This window comes from Streptopelia decaocto (genome assembly GCF_964273445.1).
Source record: "Streptopelia decaocto genome assembly, chromosome: Z".
In the NCBI taxonomy this organism is placed as follows: Eukaryota; Metazoa; Chordata; class Aves; order Columbiformes; family Columbidae; genus Streptopelia; species Streptopelia decaocto.
This window is the reverse complement of record NC_138657.1, coordinates 3,399,829-3,421,763: the sequence shown is the minus strand read 5'-3', so window position 1 is coordinate 3,421,763 and position 21,935 is coordinate 3,399,829. Positions and strand designations below refer to the sequence as shown.

General features: G+C 36.7%; 2 protein-coding genes across 2 annotated transcripts in view; one reads left to right on the top strand and one right to left on the bottom strand.

Moving 5' to 3' along the window:
• CETN3 (centrin 3) overlaps positions 1-12,005 on the bottom strand; it is a 78,798-nt gene extending 66,793 nt beyond the window's left edge. The window contains exon 1 of the mRNA XM_082075823.1: positions 12,000-12,005. The gene's annotated coding sequence lies outside the window, so the exon portion shown is untranslated. The remainder of the gene's footprint in view (positions 1-11,999) is intronic.
• Positions 12,006-13,933: 1,928 nt separating this feature from the next.
• ADGRV1 (adhesion G protein-coupled receptor V1) overlaps positions 13,934-21,935 on the top strand; it is a gene marked incomplete at its 5' end in the record, with an annotated part of 258,760 nt that continues 250,758 nt past the window's right edge. Inside the window, 6 exons of the mRNA XM_082075144.1 lie at positions 13,934-13,949; positions 14,446-14,630; positions 16,415-16,564; positions 16,929-17,024; positions 19,036-19,140; positions 20,650-20,763. Coding sequence (XP_081931270.1) covers positions 13,934-13,949; positions 14,446-14,630; positions 16,415-16,564; positions 16,929-17,024; positions 19,036-19,140; positions 20,650-20,763 — 666 coding nt within the window. The remainder of the gene's footprint in view (positions 13,950-14,445; positions 14,631-16,414; positions 16,565-16,928; positions 17,025-19,035; positions 19,141-20,649; positions 20,764-21,935) is intronic.

Genomic DNA, 21,935 nt, shown 5'->3' with positions numbered 1-21,935 from the left:
AAGTGCATGTAGAGCATCGCTTGTCCATCACCAACAACCTTCCAGCTGGTTGTGCACCAACGCTGACAAAATCCCGTGGGAGCTCTGTCTCATGTGCAACAAAGGGAAGTGCATGTCTTTGAAGCGGTACAATGAAATAAAACAGTAATCGAGAAACCGTCAGGAATGGGGAGAAAACCTGGAGTTCCACGCATTGATTGGGAGAGAGGAGCAAAAGCTGCAGTTGCTTTGGATTTGAATGCAGGTTTTTTTTTTTAAAGACTCCATGGAAGTAGCCGTGTGAATTAGTGTTGAGCTCTCACTCTTCTTGTGTTTTCCAGCTCAGTAATTAATGACATTTAATGTGCTCGGGTTTGCTGTAATCAAGAACTGATGGCTATTAAGGCAGCCTCTCTGATACTGAGCAGCTTGGTAGCTGTTGGTGGGAGCCAAACTTCCCACAGAAACCAGACAACAAAAGGACAACAGGAAGTAATTTATATAAGCTGAAAAACATTATAGAATAAAATATAAAAACAATTTTATACCTCAAGTATCCTTTCCACCTGTTGATCCAGCGAGGGAAAACAATATGGGATCTATATTGTGAGGCTGAGATAGGAAATTAATAATGATACGGTATTGAAAAACATACCACTTGTCCCTTATCCTCATAGATTTTCTGTCCAATGCAAAGCTGATAGTATGGGCCTTTGAAGGACTGCTTGCTCTCTTTTCAGTACAGAAGAACTGGAACTGCTGCATGGGAATAACATATAATAAAGTACTGATAAAAAATACAGCCATAAATAAATCCATGTGGACTACTGCAAGGAGTGATTGGATATATGGCACTTATTATCATACACATCCAGCTGAATTCCTTTTGGGTGCACAACATAGCTTTTTATTAAAAAAAAAAAAGAAAAAAAGAAAAAAGTAGACTGTGTGGGTTTTTTAAAGATAAATTTTATTATAATATTTGGTGAGTCATTCTATTTTTTTTTCCCTTTCACTCTTCTGAATGGGAGTTTTCTCTTATTATTATGTCTGCTTTTGTGTCTGCATATTAGATCATCTATACCTGTATCAGTTGCACTACAGATTATTATTTATCGACGTTCACTTTCCCTGTTGCTGTTTACAGACTAAATGCAGAGCTTAATCCCTAACATCAACCTAGTGTCGTTATCAAAAAGTTAGGCGGTAGTCTAAGATACTCAGAGGACAGAAATAAGCCCCTCTTAGAGGCAGTTCATCCCGTGCTACTACAGGACTAGGTTAGACTGGATGGCTGATGTTAGGTGGGAATCTTTCTACTTTAAAGCATTGCTTTTATAAGCAAAATACTTCTTGAGGTCTTGTCTTTTACTAATAAACTTTTAAAGCCTTTCATCGTTCTAAAGCACATTCTTTGCCTTTTCGGATTTGTTCACATCATTCCCGAATTGTGATCTCCATAAGACAGTGTTGATGTAGTGACATGGGTAATGCCATCAGAAGGCAGTGTCCTAATCTTGTCATTTATTTGGCCCTAATACTTGTGCGCTGTGTTCTTTCCTTCCACGTGCAAACATTGTATTAGTCTTAGCAGAATCAATGCTTCCTCTCTCTATGGTTTCTATCAGTGATTGCTTTTTCCATATACTCCAAATAAATTAAAAACAAAGCAAAAGAAGCTCATTTGAAATGCATGACTTCTCAGTAAACTATAGCAAGGGTAAAAGTAATTCTGCTTTCATTCAGGGCAGAATCCTATTTTGTTCTTAGCATTTCCCTCTGGCCTTTCTATGAACTAAAGCTGTGAGTATTATATCTAAAATTAGGCTAGAGTTATATCTGGATTTGTTTCTAAATACTTATATGCTAATATGTATTAAAATAGGCATTTACAATAGATTCTGTGTATCCAACACTAATAAGCAATACAGGATTTTAAAAAATGCGTCTTTCAAACATCACATTAGGTGCACGTTGGTTGTAACATTCATTTTGCAATGAGTTGTGTCAGATGCGTGATTTTTAGAGCTACTTAGAAGTACTGTTTTGAGAGAACAATCTGAAGATTTGGGACAAAGGAAAAAGGATTCAGCAAGCTCTACGTAACTACTATGTGGTTTTGTACTCTTGTAGATTAGGAGTTTATTGGGAGTTGATTTTCCTTGGAGTTGGAATTGATGCTGTTTTAAAAATTTGGTCAAATGATTTCAATTTGTAGGAGAGATGCAGAGAGTGTGAGGTTGTTAATGGATCTAATGGGATCCAGATACATGAAATTGTGCTGCTGCTGCATTCGTTTGCAATAGTAGTTCCACTTTTTAAGATCTAGTAGTTATCTCACAGTTTCTGGGAGTGTAGTGAAGAGTGTGTAAATGGGACTAAGTAAAATTCCATAAAAATTCACTGTTTTCTACATTTTGGGGGTTACATGCATCCGCATTTAGTAGATAAGTATGAATTTTGATTCTTGTTTAACATTAAATGGGAGAATGGGTATGATTTTGGAGCCAACACCCGAGTGCCACCTTTGTGTCTTTTATCTCAGGGTTTGCTTGGAACGGCAGTGACCAGAAAAATGTGAATTTGATGTTAGTCAGAGAAATTACTGGGGCAGAACGCTTGATCTAGGACTGGAAATTGTTTCTCCTTGCTGAGGACCGAGTGTCCTGGTGCAGCCGAGGACATGAATCCAAAATCTGTCATAATTCAGTGATAAATCCCACCAGTTTTGCTACCTCCAAGAAATAAGTGTCCATCCGTGTCGAAGTGGAAGAGCTGCCGAGGCAGAGCCCGGAGGGGCTCGCTCTGTCTCAGCTACAGCAGCGCCGGAGCAATTGCAGGGGTCTGAAAACACTTTCCCCTCTTCAATTCCACCCCCTTTTATCTCGGCAGCAGCGGGAAGGCGGCGGGGGCCGGGAGAGGGAGGAGAGAGCTGGACGCTGCGCAGGGCGGAGGGAGGAGTAGGAGAGGGGAATGCATAATGCGTGAGTGACAGAGAGCGTGCAGGCGGCTGGCTGGGTCCAGGAGACGCTGATGTCCATGTCCCCGGCTCTAGGTAGGTTTGTTGTGGTTGCTGTTGCGGTGGTTGCTTGGGGAGCATCCTGTATCAGCTGCAGAGGTGCTGGCCGTCGGGATGGAGGGTTCTTCCAGCAACACCTGTTGCGGTGGGGAGAGGGTTTGGACTCACCCCGGAGCGGCTGCTGGGTGGCGAGAGTCTGATAAGGTTTCCCTTGTTCCAGCAGCTCCTCTTTCTGCTCCGCGGAGCAGGACAGGTGCAGACAATAGTCTTTCCAATGGAAAATCCTGCTTGCAGGGGATCATGTCAGCACGGAACTCAGTCTAACGTGTCCTAGCTGGCAGTTTCTAGCTTAAAAATGCACAAAACCTCAATTTGGCTGTTTAAATTAGGTGAAAATCAAACTGGAGGAACTGCGTGTGCATTGTGTGTTGTAAGGGAGAGTGAGATACAAGAATGAGTTTTTCGAAGCATCATCTGATAAGGAATGAGTTTTAAACGTGTTAAATATTAAAATCTGACGTGTGAGTGTTTGGCAGTATTGCTCATCCTTCTTGCTTTCGATATGCTGATTTTGTATAAGACGTTGCATAATGCACTCTGGCTAGCCCAGATAAAGTTAAGATCAACTGCATACGGAACCGCTTGCCAAACATCAATCATTCTCTTTTAATGAGCCTATAAATGCTTTACAGTGCAGATGTGAAATAAGATGTGATTTTTAAAAATTCTTATTATATAGAAGCCAAAAGTGTTTTGTTTTGTTTTAGTAATACTTCACACACACCTTCTAAAATGAATCTTTTAGTTAAATACTAAGCATTTTAAGAATCTGCCATGAGGACAGTTTAATAACTGAAGGTAGAGTGTTATATATTTAGTCTATCTATCCCTTAAGCCTTTTCCTACTACATGTATTCAGTGTTTCCATGTGGAAAGAAGAACCAGATCCCCATGGAAATAAAATAATTTATGGCTTATTAGGCTTAGAATTTAAATCACCAAACATTTGATAATGTAAAAGCTAATGTATTTCAATGTTGTACAGTTTTTAATTTCTTATTTGTTATTACTAATATTTATGTTGTTATTGATTTCTAACAGGCTGTTTTGTGCTTTATTAGCTTCCTAAAATACTTTTGTTTTCGTAGTTTTACATGAGGAAATCAATGGTACTTACTAAATTTACATCTGAGTGAACTAATTAACATTGATAATGGAAGCACATGCTTATTAGCTTGTAGTTGTGGTCCGTGTCTTGCTCACATGGAAGTCAATGGGAAAAATGATATTTACTTTTGTGAGAACTAGTGCTGGGCAGTTTATTTGTGCTGTCAGCATTTTTAAGGCTGAAAAACAATACTGGGTGAGTTTTAAAGAGTTGATACTAGTGAATGGGATTGGTCCTTTTGCATTCAAAGCTACAGTTCAATACTTCCCTTGGAAATTGTTCTGATCTCTATTTGAATGAAAGTTTCAGAATCGGTCTCAATCATAACCTGTTACTGAAACCTCTAATATACAGGGAATTTTGTTATTTAAGCTTATTGTCTTGCAGGGTTTTTTTATTTGCTTTTGGAATTCCATTAAAAATAAGAGTGCTTAAGTCTGAAAATGCTTATGTGTGTGTCTTACTTAACCTGTGAATCTGATAACTGAAACAGAACTATTGGGAAAGCTATGAAAGCATATACCTTTAATGTATAGCACTAAAGAAGAAAACCACTACAAAGGTGTGTAAGGATCTCAGTCATGGGGTACAAACAATTTATGGCAATTTGGGAGAAAAATTTTTATGACCCACAGATCATCATCATCGTTGTTATACTACTACCATAATTGTTCAGAAATACAGCACGGTAACAATGAGGTGATTATTAATTATATATTTGAAAGTACATACCGATAGTATAAAAGCTTAACAAAACTTTAATTTTGGATTGTTTCATTGAAAACCTGATGGAAATATATGTCTTTGCATCACTCTTCAAAGAAAGGGAGAATTAAAATTTGTCTCAACTACATCCGAAGTTTTTTAGATGTTTTTGGAAGCACCAATATGGTAAAATGCCTGTCTGACTCTTCCTATTATTTGAGATAGGGTATCTGATGCAATTTAGCCGCATTTTCCTGCTGGACAACCCTGCTGTCTGTCTTTTTCTGTCTTTCTTGGTCAGCCCCTTCCAGTGTGTTCTTGGTACTGGGTCTTTTCAGTTGTTCACTAAGAAATACAAAATTGTAGGTAGGCTAGAGAAAATACAAAGGATATGCTGAAATTCTTTGCTCAGGGAGTATTACAGCTTGACCTCCTAAAGGTGTAGTCACATATGTAACTGTTTTTACATGTGTAATCCTATTGATTGATTTTACTCATTTGAAGAAATTGTGCTTGCATTTCAGCACTGCAAGACTGGCCAATTTAGTCGTAGTCACTGTTGTGTATAACAGTAAATATTACACTTATCCTCACTATAAATTATCATGCATAGTATCTGAATACATTTTTCAATGCATATTAAGACACAGATGGTATTTAACATCACTATAATCAAATCTAAGCTTACAGAACTATTGCTGTCGATTGTAGGTATTTGCTGTAGTTCCAGAAATTTAAGAATTATGTCTAATAGCAGCTGTATTACTGTTTCCTAGGAAAAAAAATACATACATATTGACAGGTGGAGTCAGTGTTAAAGGCCATTTATCTTATTCCAGGTGAACCCACTGTAACTATTTTTAGTCTAAAAAAAGTTACCGAATCATAAATTAGACTAATTCTGTAAAGCCTCTCTTGCCTAAGTCACTCTTTGAGTGAATAACCTCACTGGAAAATACTTGCTGCAAATAAACATTTTAAAGATTGAGTTTACTCCATATATGAGAACTTGTGGTTGTTTGCAGAAAGAATTTGGAAAATGGGAGTTCTGAAGTATGCTTATAGTATGAAAAACATTGTTTCATAGGTTGGCTTATGACTATTTTCTATAACACTAATTAAAGTTGTTTAAATTCCTTCTACAGAAATAATTTGAAAGTCTGAACCAAGGTTGCTGTGAGGATAAAGTTGTACTTATTTAAACAGGATTGTTTGACGGGCTAAATTTCGCTGTCAAACAACGCAGAAGATGCTTTCCATGTTCATTGCAGCTTTTGTGTGTGTGTGTTTTCCAATTAATCAAAGACAGAATTCCCTCTAGAAGGTTACAACAATATCTTTTCATATATCAATAGATTTTTTTGTTTGGATATCTCATTTTGTGTATAGTACAGATTTATTAGTTAGGCTACAGTTATTATTCTCATTTTCAGATGGCAGAAGAAACATCCTTCTTCTCAGTCACTTGCCCTGAACTGGTCCAATATGTTACCGCTCTGAACTGTTTTAAGCTTTGCTTCATTAAGGATTTAACATGGCCTTAATTCAGCCATCTGTTATGGGTTTGGCAGATCAGCAGATCCGAGGTATCGGTCAGAGCTTTAGAAATTTCCCACATTTTTAGAGGTTAGGAAAAGAGCTACCTTTATGAATAGATTTTGAATAATTCTCAGCAAGACAATGGTGCAGAAGTGGGGTAAAAAATGCATGTCATTCTCTGAAGCACAGGGTCCCCCGTCTGCCTTTGGCTTCGCTGAAAGGCAATTAGCATTTCAACCAGCCAATTTGGTTACATGCAATGAAGTCCTTGGGTTTGTAATTTGCTGCTCTCGGCTTGGTGCTGTTGAGAACTAGCTCTGTGTAATCCTCTCAAAGCAACTTTCTTTCCAGCCTAGTTATTGTTGCTGGTCTTAAATAACTAATCAACAAAGAGATTTCCTTGTCTTGAGCTACGGGGTGCCTTAGGAGAACGAAAAGAAATGCCCAGTTAATAAGGGAATGATTATAATTATTAAATAGTGATTATTAAATTGTGGCATAGGTTAAAAGGTTTAGAAAGACAAGGAAAGCACAATACATGATAAAGGTAGTGGGAGATGTCTTTGAATCCAAACAAATTTTGCTTGAGGATTTCTCTTCACCCCACAAATGCTTTATCTTATATTTTATTTAAAAATGGACTTCCCAGATTAAATAAATTAATTCACAGTATAGATTAGAGTGAGGCCCACACGCTTATCTTCTCAAAAGGACTCAAATATATTTTTACTTCTGCAGAAAGAAGTCTTCGGGGTGGCTTTGTAAAATACAGACCTGTAATAAAACCAACATTCTTTGCTGCAAACTAGTTGAAAATGCATACATTTAACTGTAGAAATGAAACTTGTTTTGATATATGCCTTCAATTTGATATACATAGTTGATACAGATTTTCGTGTTAAATAATTAACTTTTATTAATTCAAATATAACTCACTGACACAATTATTCTAATAATTAGGCAATAGATTAACATTCTGTTTGGCTCATACGTGCATATTAACTTGCAGGAATCCACTGTAATTCTTCTGTCAGCATACCTGAAATAATGCCACCTAATCCCCACTATAGGGCCATAATTTACTGTTCTATACCTTACAGATTGTTTTTTCTGTACTGTGAAATTAGTATGTGTGAAGCACTATTGCAAAATGGGTTGTTAAATTTTTGGTTTTGAGAAAAATAACTACTATACTGCAGAAACCCATGATTATTTTTCCTGATATATGCTCTTCATTCAGGCATAGTACCAGATTTTTGAAGCCATCGTAGTTTTGTCCTCAGCTCATAGGTTCTGAAAATAGGTTAAATAATGAAGTGTTGAGGACCTGAGAGAAACCTCCAAAGTAGAGCTACAAATGGAAATTATTGTGAAACTACTGAAGTAGAATAAGTGACTGTTCTTCACTAAAGACTGCAGATCTTCCTCATCTGGATTTCTTCATGTGCAACAGCCTGGTCCTGTGGCAAGCTCAATATCATTCTAATTTATCTTTTTTTTTTAATCTACTTGCTTTTTTTTGTTCAAGCAACTGTTTGAAATAGAGTATGAATACTTACATTGTCTCCACCTGGGGCAAAAAGGTAAAAAGCTAGACCCTGCTTCTGGAAAACCCTGTAAGATAGTTTCTATTAGTGAAAGGTGTCTGGTGCTTTCATTAGAACTGTATAGGTGGAGAGAGATTTCCAGTGTGGTGCTGAAAACTGTATTTACCTTTTGCATAAACCTATACTATATAAAAAATAATATCTTGTGGTGTTTTTTTTTACAGTATATAGTTAGAACTAGATAACAATAGAGTCTTGTCAATTGCATGAGATAAATTAGACTTTCTGCAGCTGAAATCAGTGTTGTTTTGTTTGTACAAATGAGGACAATTCCTGATTCCTACTGATGTATTTCTTAACATTGCTAACTAGCAAATTTCAGCCAAAGATTTTACATTAGACTCTGGTCCCTTTTCTAAATATGAAGTAATCCAAGTCATTTCACTGGAGGAGCTCTGGGTAAGAATAATCTGGATTTTACAGCTAGTCAAAATTATTGTCTGGTTCTCTGTTTGACCAGCAAATAATAAGGTAACTGCAAATGTTTGTAGAAGAGTTTCGCGCTCTCTCTGCTTGCCGCTAGCAAACAGAAATAGTGGATTCAGCACTGCTTGAGAGTTTTGCCCTTTATTCCCTGCCCAGAGTGAGAACAGCAGAGCAGGCGGTTACCTCAGAAATCCTCTGACAATACCTGGCTTAAGAGATAGAACTGGGTTCTCCAATGATGATTACGTGCTTTAGAACTTAAAATTTAAGGATATGATTTAGATCTACTCACAGTCTTCTGAGGAAGTGAAAAGCTGCCAGAAAACTTACAGGGAGTGCTCTGGGGTTATTACAGTTTTTACCACTCAGTGACCTCTGAAAATGGGACGTCATGATTTGGATTTCTCCTCAGGCCTCTGCTGGCAGATTTACCACCTCCAGAACTGGTTCCTGGCTGTGATGGTACATTTACCTTCCTGACTAGTAAGTGAAAATACAAGGGCAGGCAGCATAAGCATCTTTTCTTCCTTAGGATAAGCTGTCTATGTTACGGGGCATCTGCCTTTTTCAACGGAACATGATTGAATGGGCAAAAGTTTTCTTATGGAGGTGTTGCTTAGGTTACATTAAACTGACCATTCCCAGTGACACACATGGTCATGGATAATATGATTTTTATTTTTTGAAAAAATATTGCAACTGTTGTAAAGCAAATTATCAGGAGAGCTGTTGATCCATGTCAGTGTCATTAATCTCAAAGGCAGATAAACATCTGAGCAGCTGAGGCTGGTGCTGTGTTGCTGTTTTGTCACAGCAGCAGTCGTGAACATGTAAGCAAGCAGCTGAGCCCAAAAACTTGATCAGTGAAAGCTGATCAAGGCATTTCCAGCACCTGGTACTCTGCATTTGTGCTTTGGCTACCACATTCCAATGTTAGTAATAAGGGGGACGATGGGCAGACACCTGAAATGTCTTTGCAGAAAAGAGAAAGACAGGAGACCCTGGAGAAGAATTGGAAGCAAAGGCATCGGTGATACTCAATAATGTGCATGGAAATGGATGAGACTCTTGCCCCAAATGCTGCAATGTTAGTGCAGTCCTGGGATGCAGAAAAAGCTGTTGCTGTGACTTGTGATTCTCAGGCTTTATCCACCTTGAAATGGGTAGAAGGCAAAAAAGGGATATAGGAAGATATTATTTTGAAATTGCGCCTCTTTTCCAGTCTTTAATAGAATGAGACACTTATCCCACATCTAAAAAACCAAAATGGAAATAAAAAAGAAACAACAACCAACACAGCAGTCTTGGGCAATACCTGCTATACAAATGACAGGTTTTGCAGACACAGCTGTTGTGTCCTCCTTTGTGTACGTGTGAACTGTGGAAACTTTGAGGCAAAGAAAACCCCAGCCTGAAATAAAATATTTCTCTGTTAATTCAGGATTCATGGCAACATAGAAGTTTAGTAAATCAAAGTTGTTATAAATCCTATTGCTTTCCTAGTTCCTTCTCCAGTACTGTTGTAGATGCCAGTGGTTTTGAGAATGTCTAAAATAAAAAATTCTGAAAATATACACGTTTTTAGTATGTTTCTACAACAGGTGCAGCAAGAGCAATGACCCTGTGGAACTTCTTGCTGTGTGCTGTTCCTGCGCGCTGCAGAGAATCCCCTCTTTACATATGAAAGAGCACACGCATCTCCCTGCCATTGTATCCAGCCAAAGATGCTGCTGGGCGCTGACATCTCCGCTGTGAACAGACTTCTCTCTGGCAACCATTGATGGCTGTGGTGCTGTGCTCCATGCAAAGTGCAGGGCTTGCCCGTTTCCCAATGTTCTACTTGTCTGGGTGTTTGTAATCACAGGGAGAACAGACAAGGACGGGCAGTCAGAAGTGCGTTTGCTTTGCTGCGCCGCGTCCGTGGACTTTAGTAATTTACAATGAGTTGTAGGTGATGAGCAGTAGTAACCAAGTTGTAGCTGCTCCAGCATAACCACTCGTTACTTCTGCTGACCAGCAACTGGGGTACAATGTGCTCAATCCTGTTTATTTGTTAGTGAGCTCCGCTTAATTTTGCTATTCTCCATTCCATATCTGGCATTTTACACTCATATCATTTCAGATTTGGAATCTTTCATTTCCCTTTTGATTTCTCCACAAGTTCCCCCACCCTTCAATGAAAAAAAACCCCATATCTTTTAATTCTGAAGGATTTTGATTGATTAAGCACAGAAGCCAGTATAAAAATCTGCAGATAAAGACTTCTAATTCTCTATAGAAGTCTGCATGAAAGACCACACATGCTTTATAAACTTTAAAATCTTAATCTGAAATTTGTTCCAGAAACTGAGGGGGGAAAAGAAATCCTGGTGATTTATCATTTACAAGAAAAGCCAGTTTCACAAACCTACCCCTCCTTGGCTCCATCTGGGCAATGGGTCAAAATTGTATTCCTCACATAATTTATTATTTTACTGTGGAAATAACTGTGTGGAATCAGCACGTGCTTTGCTGAGTTGTATGCTAGGATGCTACTTTTTCGGGGGAAACACAAGTATGGTTCAAAAAGTGCCATAAAATGCAGACTAAAAGAAAATATTGGTTAGATATCATGACTCAGAAGTCAGCGTTACATTTATTTAAAAAAAAAAAAAAAGGTTGAAGAATGTAATTTTTAGGCTTTTAAGGTTCTTAAATACCATTATGATGTCTAGATAATTTTTGAGAGGTAGTTTCCTTTGGTTTTGATGCCAGAAATGCTTATTATAAATCCCTTGAAAACATCATTTAGGCCTCAGTATGTAGCATTTCTTTAAACTACCACGGATACTACAAATCATTGGTTGAAATGGCTTTAGTCAGAACATAGTGACGGAATAGTTGTTCCATTGATTTGTATGTACTCTGAAATTGTATAATATCCCATTGCTTCTTGTTTCAAAAATAGTTACGTGACTTTGACTCCTTATTTTAAAGCCTGACTGAATATCCTGGATTGAGAGAACTGAACTCAAACAAAGCGAGTTCATATTTAATAAAGTAAAAAACTGTGACCTATGATGTCTTTTCAGCTATTTGAATAAATTTGTTCTGCATTCTCTATTAATTTATGCTATTTTTACCATCTTACATCAATTTTTAAAAACAATAATGCTTATCAAAGTTAGGTTTGTACAAACAGAATAAAAACTACTTTTGGCAGGCTGCACAAAGTAAATCTTAGTACAAATAATGTAACAAGGAAGAATACACACCAGCTGAATAATTGATGGTGTGATTGTGAAACCTCTCTTGTTCCACAGGGGTAATCCTATAGTTTTAGAAGGCTCTCTCGTAGAAGTAATAGAATTCAAGTAATTCTAAACTTTGTAATTTGCCCTCAAGGATCATGTTTTCAGTATTATTTACTAGAAGCATGTACCGTGGGAAGATATTTGTGAAGTCTATGACAAGGTAACAGCTGAAGCTAAAAGGTCAACAAATTCCTCAGTTTAGTACGACGATTCCTGGATCAACGGGCAGTGTAATTGTCCCAGAGCTTGCAAAGTTAGACAACTGCTCCCTTCCCAGATGGAAGTTTTGTATTTTTCAGAACAGTTCTATATATAAAACAACAAAGGCATCTTGCACATTAATGCAGTCGACTGTGGAAATACCGACAATTTTAGATCCCAGGGGTTTTGTGTATCTATATCTATATCTATATCTATATCTATATCTATATCTATATCTATATCTATATCTATATCTATATCTATATCTATATCTATATCTATATCTATATCTATATCTATATCTATATCTATATCTATATCTATATCTATCTCTATCTCTATCTCTATCTCTATCTCTATCTCTATCTCTATCTCTATCTCTATCTCTATCTCTATCTCTATCTCTATCTCTATCTCTATCTCTATATCATCTATCTCTATATCATCTATCTCTATCTCTATCATCTCTATCATCTCTATCTCTATCTCTATCTCTATCTCTATCTCTATATCTTTATCTAATCTCTGCTTCTTACTTTAAGTCTTTTCTGCACTAGAATGACTAAATAGATAGATATATAGGAATCAAGCATTGTTCCTGAAAATCTGTTATGCATTGAGTTCTCAACGAAGGCCACGGATACCTTGCAGGGCTGTGATCATGGTTATAAAAGTTTATACCAATGAGAAGTTCTGCAGTGAAATTTTTTTACTGTGTGTCATTTTTGTTGGAAATAATGAAGCGCTGTCCAAATAGGTTGTATAATGGTTAGTTGTTTTGATAGGGAAAATGTTTAGTCCTGATTTTTTGCACTGACTCACATTGCTCCCCTGTTTCCTCTGTGGTGTTGAGTAAAGCTAGGTAAATATTTTATTATAAGTAATTAAAACTGGCTAATTTTCTCATCTCAGCAGTCTTTGCTTATAGGAATTCTGAGAGACACTGGTAGTTTTCTTGACTGTACTTTCATCTTATTTAATATGGCATGTCTGTGGATAATTTTTGCTTCGAAACAGTTTATTCAAAGTCCACACAGCATAAATTTGGCCCTTGCCCAGACAGAATTTATTGTAAGATGAATCAAAGTCTTGAAGTCTTTCTAGTGTGTGTTAATTTTAGTGGACTGAAGCCTATTTTATTCTCTGTTCATTGCAAGATTAAAGCTGCCTGTCTACAGAAAACACTCAGAATCTACACTGAACCTCAGATATATTCTGATTACAAATTTGATCCGCACTTCACAAAAATACATTTCAATAAATGCATAACATTTTATGTTTCAGTGACCACTTTTGACTGAATATTCATTTACTGCCAGTCATAAACAATGGAAACAAGTGCTTTGCAAATGTGGCAGAGCTGAAATATTATTGATATGCAAATATTAAAGTATTATATTCTGCACAGTTTATCCAGCCATCATTGACCAGGTTTGTCTGATAAGCATAACATCTCGAAGCATAATTTTAAGCAAAGTGAAATTTTATTTATATGTGTAATTACATAACATTGTTTGTGTCTTTCATAGAGCATTTTTTTAAGTAACATTGTAAAATAGTGAAAGAAACCCACTGAAATAAACCAATTCTATTAAAGACCCATGCTGTAAAGCTTTTTGGTGTTTAGGGCACAACTTTTTTCTCTTGGTTTGTTCAAAAATTGCTCAGAAATGACAGAAATTTGCTCCATGAAGCACCCAAGTTCTCAGCTCTGGTCAGCATGGTACAATATCCATAACATAGCAGCTGCTTCCAATTTGTTGTGCCAGAACCTCTTAAAAATGTGTCTTTCACTGGAACTTAAGCTTGTATTTTACATTAAAAAAGTTAGACTCCGATGTAAAGAGAAATAAACCACCTTAGTGTTAAATTGTCTTGTCTTAATAAGAAAAGAAAACTAGACACAGTGCAGAAACAAATGCAAATCAAGATCTGGCCATACAATGGTCACAATGGCATTAAAATGTGCCACAGTGATTCTCTGTGACAAGAAAACATGAAAGAATCATGGGGTAAGAGAAGCAGTGAAAAGAATCTCAAGTGAATATGCAAATGTTTAAGAACATTTCGTGGTCCACCAGATATCAGAAGATGGTTTATGAGATGGCTGCAAACATCCCTTTACCCGTCCTGCCGGTTCATGTTTGTTTCTAAAGAATATCAAGAGTGGGAATAGAACTGCCAACCTTGAAGCTAATTATTTGTTGAAAATGAAAACAGTTGTGGCAACATGATTATTTTTTCTTAAATAAGTTACTTATTCCTCTGCTTCAAAAAAGTCTAGAAAATCACTAGATTAAAACAGAATTAAATATAGATGATAACTATGTTATCTAAGTTGATTATAGCTGAGACGTGTGCATGTTTTCATCTAATTTCTGAAACTCACAAGATAATCACGGTATTTGAAAAGTTGAGAAGGGTTGACTGGATTGGCAATGTCGACTGGGAATGTTTAATGTATTTCAGATTCACAATTTATTAATTATTCTTTTCTTTTTTCTACAGGGATGCCCTCTACTTCTCTATTAGTTTACTTGCTTTTAGCATTACTCATCCATTTCACATCTGGGGAAACAGAAGTGAGGTTCAGCGGGCAAACTGAATTTGTAGTTAATGAAACAAGTACAACTGTCATACGTCTTGTAATTGAACGGACAGGGAAGCCTGCTAACATCACAGCAATTGTGTCGGTAAGAAACTATGCCTTTTTTTCTTGGTAAATATTAATATCTTTCTGAAGTTTTTAATATTGGTGGTTTTTGTCAAGCCAGTGAAGAGGAGGGTGGTATTTCATTGGGACAATGATTCCCTTAGAAGCAGCATCACCCAGTTTTTGTAACTGAGTAAATTCTAGCTGGCGGCATCAACAACTTCAAAATAATGCTATAAATATATCCTACAACGCAGGTACATGTACAAACTGATATACTTGCTTGATTTTTATTGTGTCTGTGAGCTCATGCTGAAAATGTGGATATACAACAATTTTTCCTTTTCCAGATTGCTATAGAACCTGCAATTTGATAGCTGCTCCACTGAGTCAGCTTTCATTTTGAATTTAAAAAATTTCATTGTTCAATTCATTTGGACATCGGGGTTATTATTTTTACATTATTTCCTCTATTTCTTGGCCGCTGTTAACCGTGATTCCTTTTAAAAGTTTAAACTCCTTAGAGTGCTCTATCCTATATGTGTATGGAGTAAGATGCTGTGTGGTGTGAGTAGCGCATGAGAACACACCAGTGTCGCAGAGGAGATGCACTGCTGATGAATTTCTACAGTCTATAGACATAAGAAATTACCTATGTTCCCACACAATATCTTATTCTGCTCTAACTAAATATTAAAAAAACATATGCCTTAGAAATTACAAGGAACAGAGGTTGATCTGTAAGGATTTCACACTTTGTTGACATCCGAGGAGCAAACCTTGAGAAAATGTGACCATACTTTTAAACTAATGCTCTTTACTGCTGTAACAAGCAGAGTAATTTAGTTTCCTTATTAAGGAGATGAAATTCCAAGATTTGTTTCTAATGTATTTTGAGCAACTTTTTAAGAAGATGTTTATAGCATGTTTTTTTAAGGGCTTTTTGGTAAGTCTGGTGTTGTATCAGATGATACATAAATGTAGTTGCCAGTATGTCCAGTGGTAGGTGAGAGCCACAAAAATACCTCCCATACTTTTCTTCCTCTTCACTGAACTTCTAATTTCACTGTTCTCAAATGAGGAATAGGCTTATTCACAATGGTTCATTGAAACCTACAGTGACTGAGGAATCCCTAAAATTCTGTGATTTTATGTGACAGTAGTTTCAGGTTTGCCAGCTGTGCTGGTTGAGTTGTATCTTCCCATTTAGTCTCAGATTCCAGCTGTGAACTTAACCCGGACGCTTTGCTGTCCTGACACTGCTGCCTTTGTAATCTCACCTCAAACTACCTTCTTACAGTGGAATCAGTGGGATTTCCTTTTGTTGATTGAAATAAAAGCGGGGATGCTCATTATAGAAGAATCATCTTGCCAGATTTGGCAATCAAAATGTTAATTTAGGTTAAAAGCCTAGGATGCCTCTAGTCCCTAGACTTAGATGGCAAAGCAGAGGGCGTTACATCTTAAGGTAAATTTAATTCAGGTAGGGTACTATGAAGCTTTTCCATTAAAAACCTGATCATATGATGCAGTATGCAAAAGATAACCAGTTGCAAGGCAGGATGTAATAAATTATTCTGAATAAAGTATTGTGGTTGTGTTGTTTTGTTTTGCTTTGTTTTGTTTTTCCTTTTTCATCCTGGTATCTCAGCATGGATACAAGGGGTTATTATCTGTACCTTCTGTCCAGAAAATAGCTGTATGACAACAGGGGCAATTGCAGGAAGAATTCTGTCCAAAGAAGTGTGTTAAATGAGTCCAGAAATATATTATGGAAGACAGTGAGGAAGAAGGAGATGGCATTTAGTTGTGTATTTATTGCAGATTGATGGGGAAAACACAGGAGACTTTTTCGACACATATGCAGCTGCATTTATACCCGACACCGAAACAAACCGAACAGTGTATATCTCTGTCTGTGATGATGATCTTCCAGAGGCTGATGAGACATTCACATTTTACTTGACACTACCAGTAAGTCTCAATCTTTCAATTTATCTGTTTCTTGGAAAACGATGGGTAATCTGGCGTAAATGAGTGGCATTCCATAGCTTTCAATGTGTTCCCCATTGCTACTGTGTCATTAATAGATTGCCAAACTATGAGTGATCATTTACAAAGTTTACTTCAAGCACCTTGTTGTTGGCTGTATACAGCACCTTTCCTCAATAATTAAGAATTATTTTGATATATTCTATTGGCTTAAATAATTTTCATTGTAATATATTATAAAAAGACCTACAATTTTAGGCTACACCCTTAAAAGACATTATAATCAAAATGTGTGTTTTTTGCCCATCACCATATTTAATATCTTGTTTGTTTGTTTTAATTTTAGAAACCATCTGCAAGGATAAAGCTTGGCTCACCCAAGTCTGTCACTGTAACAATCTTATCAAATGACAATGCCTTTGGAATAATTTCTTTTAACATGGTATGGCTTTTTATATGATACTGATGAAAATATTAGAAAACACAAAGGTGAAATTTTCAAAGATGCTGGTTAGTTATTCAACTAAATCCCTTGAGAACTGTTTCTGAGGTAATTCATGCGTATGCGTGTAATTAATACATATATGCAGCTTTAATACTTCTATACTCTTTTAGGTTTTGAGATGTAGTCTGACACCGTCACACTTGGATGAATATCGATATGGCTTATCTTAAATATAAAACTTTTAAAAGTTATTTGGTCCCACTGTCTCTCATCTATAAGATCTAAACACAGTGGGGAAGAAGTAAGGAGTAATACCGTAGGAAACGTAAAGATGCGTTTTGGAAATCTTGAGAATATATACATTTCCCATCGTCAGTGAGCAATTCCATATGTACTTCCCAAGCTGAGAGGACAGTATCATGATATAAACATTGTAAAGCACCTTCTGCAACAAGACCCTGGTGTGACTCTAGTGGTGTGGAGGATATTTGCAATAAAACAGAATTTATGTTCGTAGAAAGAGAAACTGTGCCTCATTGCCAGCATTATGATGATTTAATCTTTGTCGAGGAGTGTATTATTCAATATATTCATTAACGATTTAGACGAGGGAATAGAGTGTACTATCAGCAAGTTTGCCGATGACACCAAGCTGGGAGGAGTGGCTGACACTGGAAGCTGTGCTGCCATCAGAGACCTCCACAGGCTGGAGAGTTGGGCGGGGAATAACCTAATGAAATTTAACAAGGGAAAGTGTAGAGTCCTGCACCTGGGCAGGAACAACCCCAGGTTCCAGTATAGGTTGGGAAATTACATATTAGAGAGCAGTGTAGGGGAAAGGGACCTGGAGGTCCTGGTGGACAACAGGATGACCATGAGCCAGCACTGTGCCCTTGTGTCCAGGAAGGCCAATGGCATCCTGGGGTGTATTAGAAGGGGGGTGGTTAGTAGATCGAGAGAGGTCCTCCTTCCCCTCTACTCCGCCCTGGTGAGACCCCATCTGGAATATTGTGTCCAGTTCTGGGCCCTTCAGTTCCAGCAGGACAGGGAACTGCTGGAGAGGGTCCAGCGTAGGGCAACAAAGATGATTAAGGGAGTGGAGCATTTCCCGGGTGAGGAAAGGCTGAGGGAGTTGGGTCTCTTTAGTTTGGAGAAGAGGAGACTGAGGAGTGACTCATTCATGGGGATCAATATGGAAAGGGGGAGTGTCAGGAGGATGGAGCCAGGTTCTTCTCGGTGACAAACAATGATAGGACAAGGGGTAATGGGATCAAGCGGGAACACAAGAGGTTCCACTTAAATTTGAGAAGAAACTTCTTCTCAGTGAGGGTGGCAGAGCCTGGCCCAGGCTGCCCAGGGGGGTTGTGGAGTCTCCTTCTCTGCAGACATTCAAAACCCACCTGGACATGTTCCTGTGCGACCTCACCTGGACGTTCCTGCTCCAGCAGGGGGATTGGACTGGATGATCTTTTGAGGTCCCTTCCAATCCCAAACATACTGTGATACTGTGATACTGTGAATTTCCTGAAAAAGCACAAGAACATGAGAAATTTTAGCACTCCAGCACTAAGCCGTGTTGCTCCCTGTCATTCTTTGAAACCTCTCAGCTACAACAGTTTGATAGGCAGATTCCATTTATAGCTAGTTATCCAATAAATGACTTTTTAATGGAGAAAGCCTATTTTTAATGGAGTTAGGAACTCCTATAAATACCAGTGCCAACATGCCAGTGCTTCGTGTATATTGACTGTGTTAATTTACCAAAAAACCCCACCCAAAACACAACACTCTACTTGCACAATTTATGATAATTTTTTAAACTAAAACATTTGAAGCTTTTTATTAGCTGAACTAATTGGTTGCTAGGAAATCTATGCCATCAGTGGACTGGTTTGCAGATTGGATTAATTTGTCTGTGGGAGTTTGGTATTTCTATGGCAACAGTTTCTTCCTTGTGCTGTGATATTTGATCTGTGCCTGATTGCCTGTCTCTTTTCTTCCTCATTAGTCTGACTTAATCACAGTGAATGAGCCCAGGGGCAGAAATGAATTTGTGCCTCTCACTCTAATTAGGGAGAGGGGAACGTATGGGACGGTCATCGTAACTTTTGAGGTGAGTTTATTAAAAAAAGCTTCATACCTTCATCTGTTAGATTAAACTGTAAAGCCAAAATCATAACTTATCGAGGTGTTTATAAAAGAGAGAGAAAATACCTTTGTCTACTTTTGCAAAATCTATTTCATAAAATGGAAAGATACTACCCGTGAAATGGAAAATACTATAATTATCTGACTGTTTAATTAAGAGAAAATTAGGATGTACTAGAGTGTTCTCTGTCATATAGGAAGATATTTGAGGCAGCATTAGTTGTTGTTGCCAAAACCCAATGTGTATTAAGTTTGTAAGAAATGTCTTATTTAATATTCCTTCAAACTTTAACTATATTTTACAACTAAACATCTGAGAGAGTCTTTAATGCTTGTGCCACCTTTGAACGTGTAAGTATAACAGCTCTGTATTTAGTGAAATTCTGTATCTGTAAGACTGCAGTTTGAATCCCCAGAAACGAAACCTCTCATGTTGAATATTTAGGCCATTATTTATGTACCTGATTTGAATGTGAAACAGTTATTGCCTTCATCTATCTATCTATCTATCTATCTATCTATCTATCTATCTATCTATCATCTATCTATCTATCTATCTATCTATCTATCTATCTATCTCTATTTATCTATCTATCTATCTATCTATCTATCTATCTATCATCTATCTATCTATCTATCTATCTATCTATCTATCTATCTATTCTTATCTAGCTCTGACTGTACTACATACTTTAAACTTATATACAAATTCTTTCATATGGTTATTTCTCTATCAGTTGTCTAGTTTTGTACATCATCAAGGGTTTAATCTAGGCCTGTCAAAATCTGAAAAGCTTTATGCTGGATTTTATTGCATACTAAATATAGCATGTATAGTTAAAGTACAGAATGAGGTTATTATCTGTGTAATTTATTTCAGATTTATTTATTTTAAGGTCTCTTAAATGTTGCTATCTGCTTAATCAATCAGATAGATCTCACAGTGTAATTTATATATTGAAAAATATTAACAAGATATTCTAAAAAAAAATCACCATATTGCCTCTAAGTGGCTTCCTAGTCTTTTAGCTTTTACTATTAAATGTAATATCCTTCATAACACGTATCAAGATAAAAAATACACAAGATCAGAAACCACTATTATTTTATCTTGGAAGTTATTATGAAATACTAGTGATTTAAATTAAATTATAATGAATTTCCTTTCTGTCATGTAAAAGAGTCAATTATGCTTCAGTAGAGTCCTCCAAAGAGTCCTCATAGACCTATATGGAATAGTTTTCTTCCTCTTTTTCTGGCGATACATATTTTTTTCAGAGTGGTTACTCTGATTTACTCCATCTGCCAAAAAAAGGCAGATTTTCACAATGGAATCTGTGCCTGTGAGCAGGAGATGACTGAATAGGTAGTAATTTGTTATGCATGTCACACACTGTATGTTGATTATTGCACTTGCACTGGGTTTGTGTTCCTGTTTCATGTATTTCTTATTGTACAAATCAATTCTTTGCAGATAGAAGACGGACCAAACCCAGCTGAAGAAGATTTCAGTCCAGCCAGGGGAAATATTACATTTGCCCCTGGGCGATCAATGCTGATTTATAATTTAACCGTGCTTGATGATCAGGTAAGAAAAAGCTGACTTCTTTTTCGGTTTGGATGTGCAGAAGGTTAACTGCTTTTCTGGAGAGACTTAGAGTACTAAGTTACAAAAATGCTTGGCTTAAAGAGGGTTAAAAGTGCTTCTGCTTAATAAAGTGATGTTAAATCTGTAAGCTCTCATTTTTACTCCTTCTAATGTGACCTCGGTAATTCTCATCAGTGAATATTTTTAGTTCCTGGATATATCCTGGCCTCTCTGACTAGCCCTGTTAGGTGCTACTGCAGTAAGTGCATGAATAATCAGGAAAGAATTATACTTAATAATGGGGTCCTTGTTGTATGGCCAATATGATGTTTGTGAACTAGATATAGGTTTATCTCTTAGACTATCCCTCCCATATTTAACTTTTCTCTATTTATGTTTAAATGTGCTCTGCTTTTCCTTAATTGTCCACCTTGCAAACCAAGCTATGCTTGCATAATGAACTCAGGCTCTCCTTTTTGTCATTATTAATTGTTTAGGCAAAAGGAACCTGATTATAACATTGCTTACACAATGAATTTGTGATTACCTTCTCAGTGATACCAGTGCAGCTCCTCTGTCTTCAGTGCACAAGAATCCAGTTTATTCTTTGTTAAAAGCCTCTCACTCATGTGAAGAGCAGACTTGTTTTGTTTGCCACTAAAGAAAGAATATAACACATCGAATATTCACAGAGAAAAGATAGATTGAAAAAATGTATATGTTTTCATGCAGACATGTTTCTGGATAGAAACATATTTTAAAAAATAGTTCTAAAAATATATAAGATTCCTAAAAGAAACATGCAATCCACTGAAGAGCATGAACACTGGGTGATAATTAAAAAACTTGAGGTTTTGGATTGGTCTTCAAAAAAAGTATGCTCCTTATTTCAGAGTAAACAAAACATTTTCTTCTACTTTTCAATTTGAGATTTTAATTTTTCTTATACATGGCTTTATTTTATTTTACTTTATTTTATTTTTTTTATTTTTTAATTTTATTTTTGTTTATAATGAGGATAAGATGGAAAATAGAAGCACCTACACAATTAAATATAATTCAGAGCAGCTTAATAAGGAAATTAACACACACAAAAATCATAGGGATAAAGTGCATGTCTCAGAAGTGAGCAACTTTAAACAAATTTTTTACATATGTTTTTTGTGTTAAGA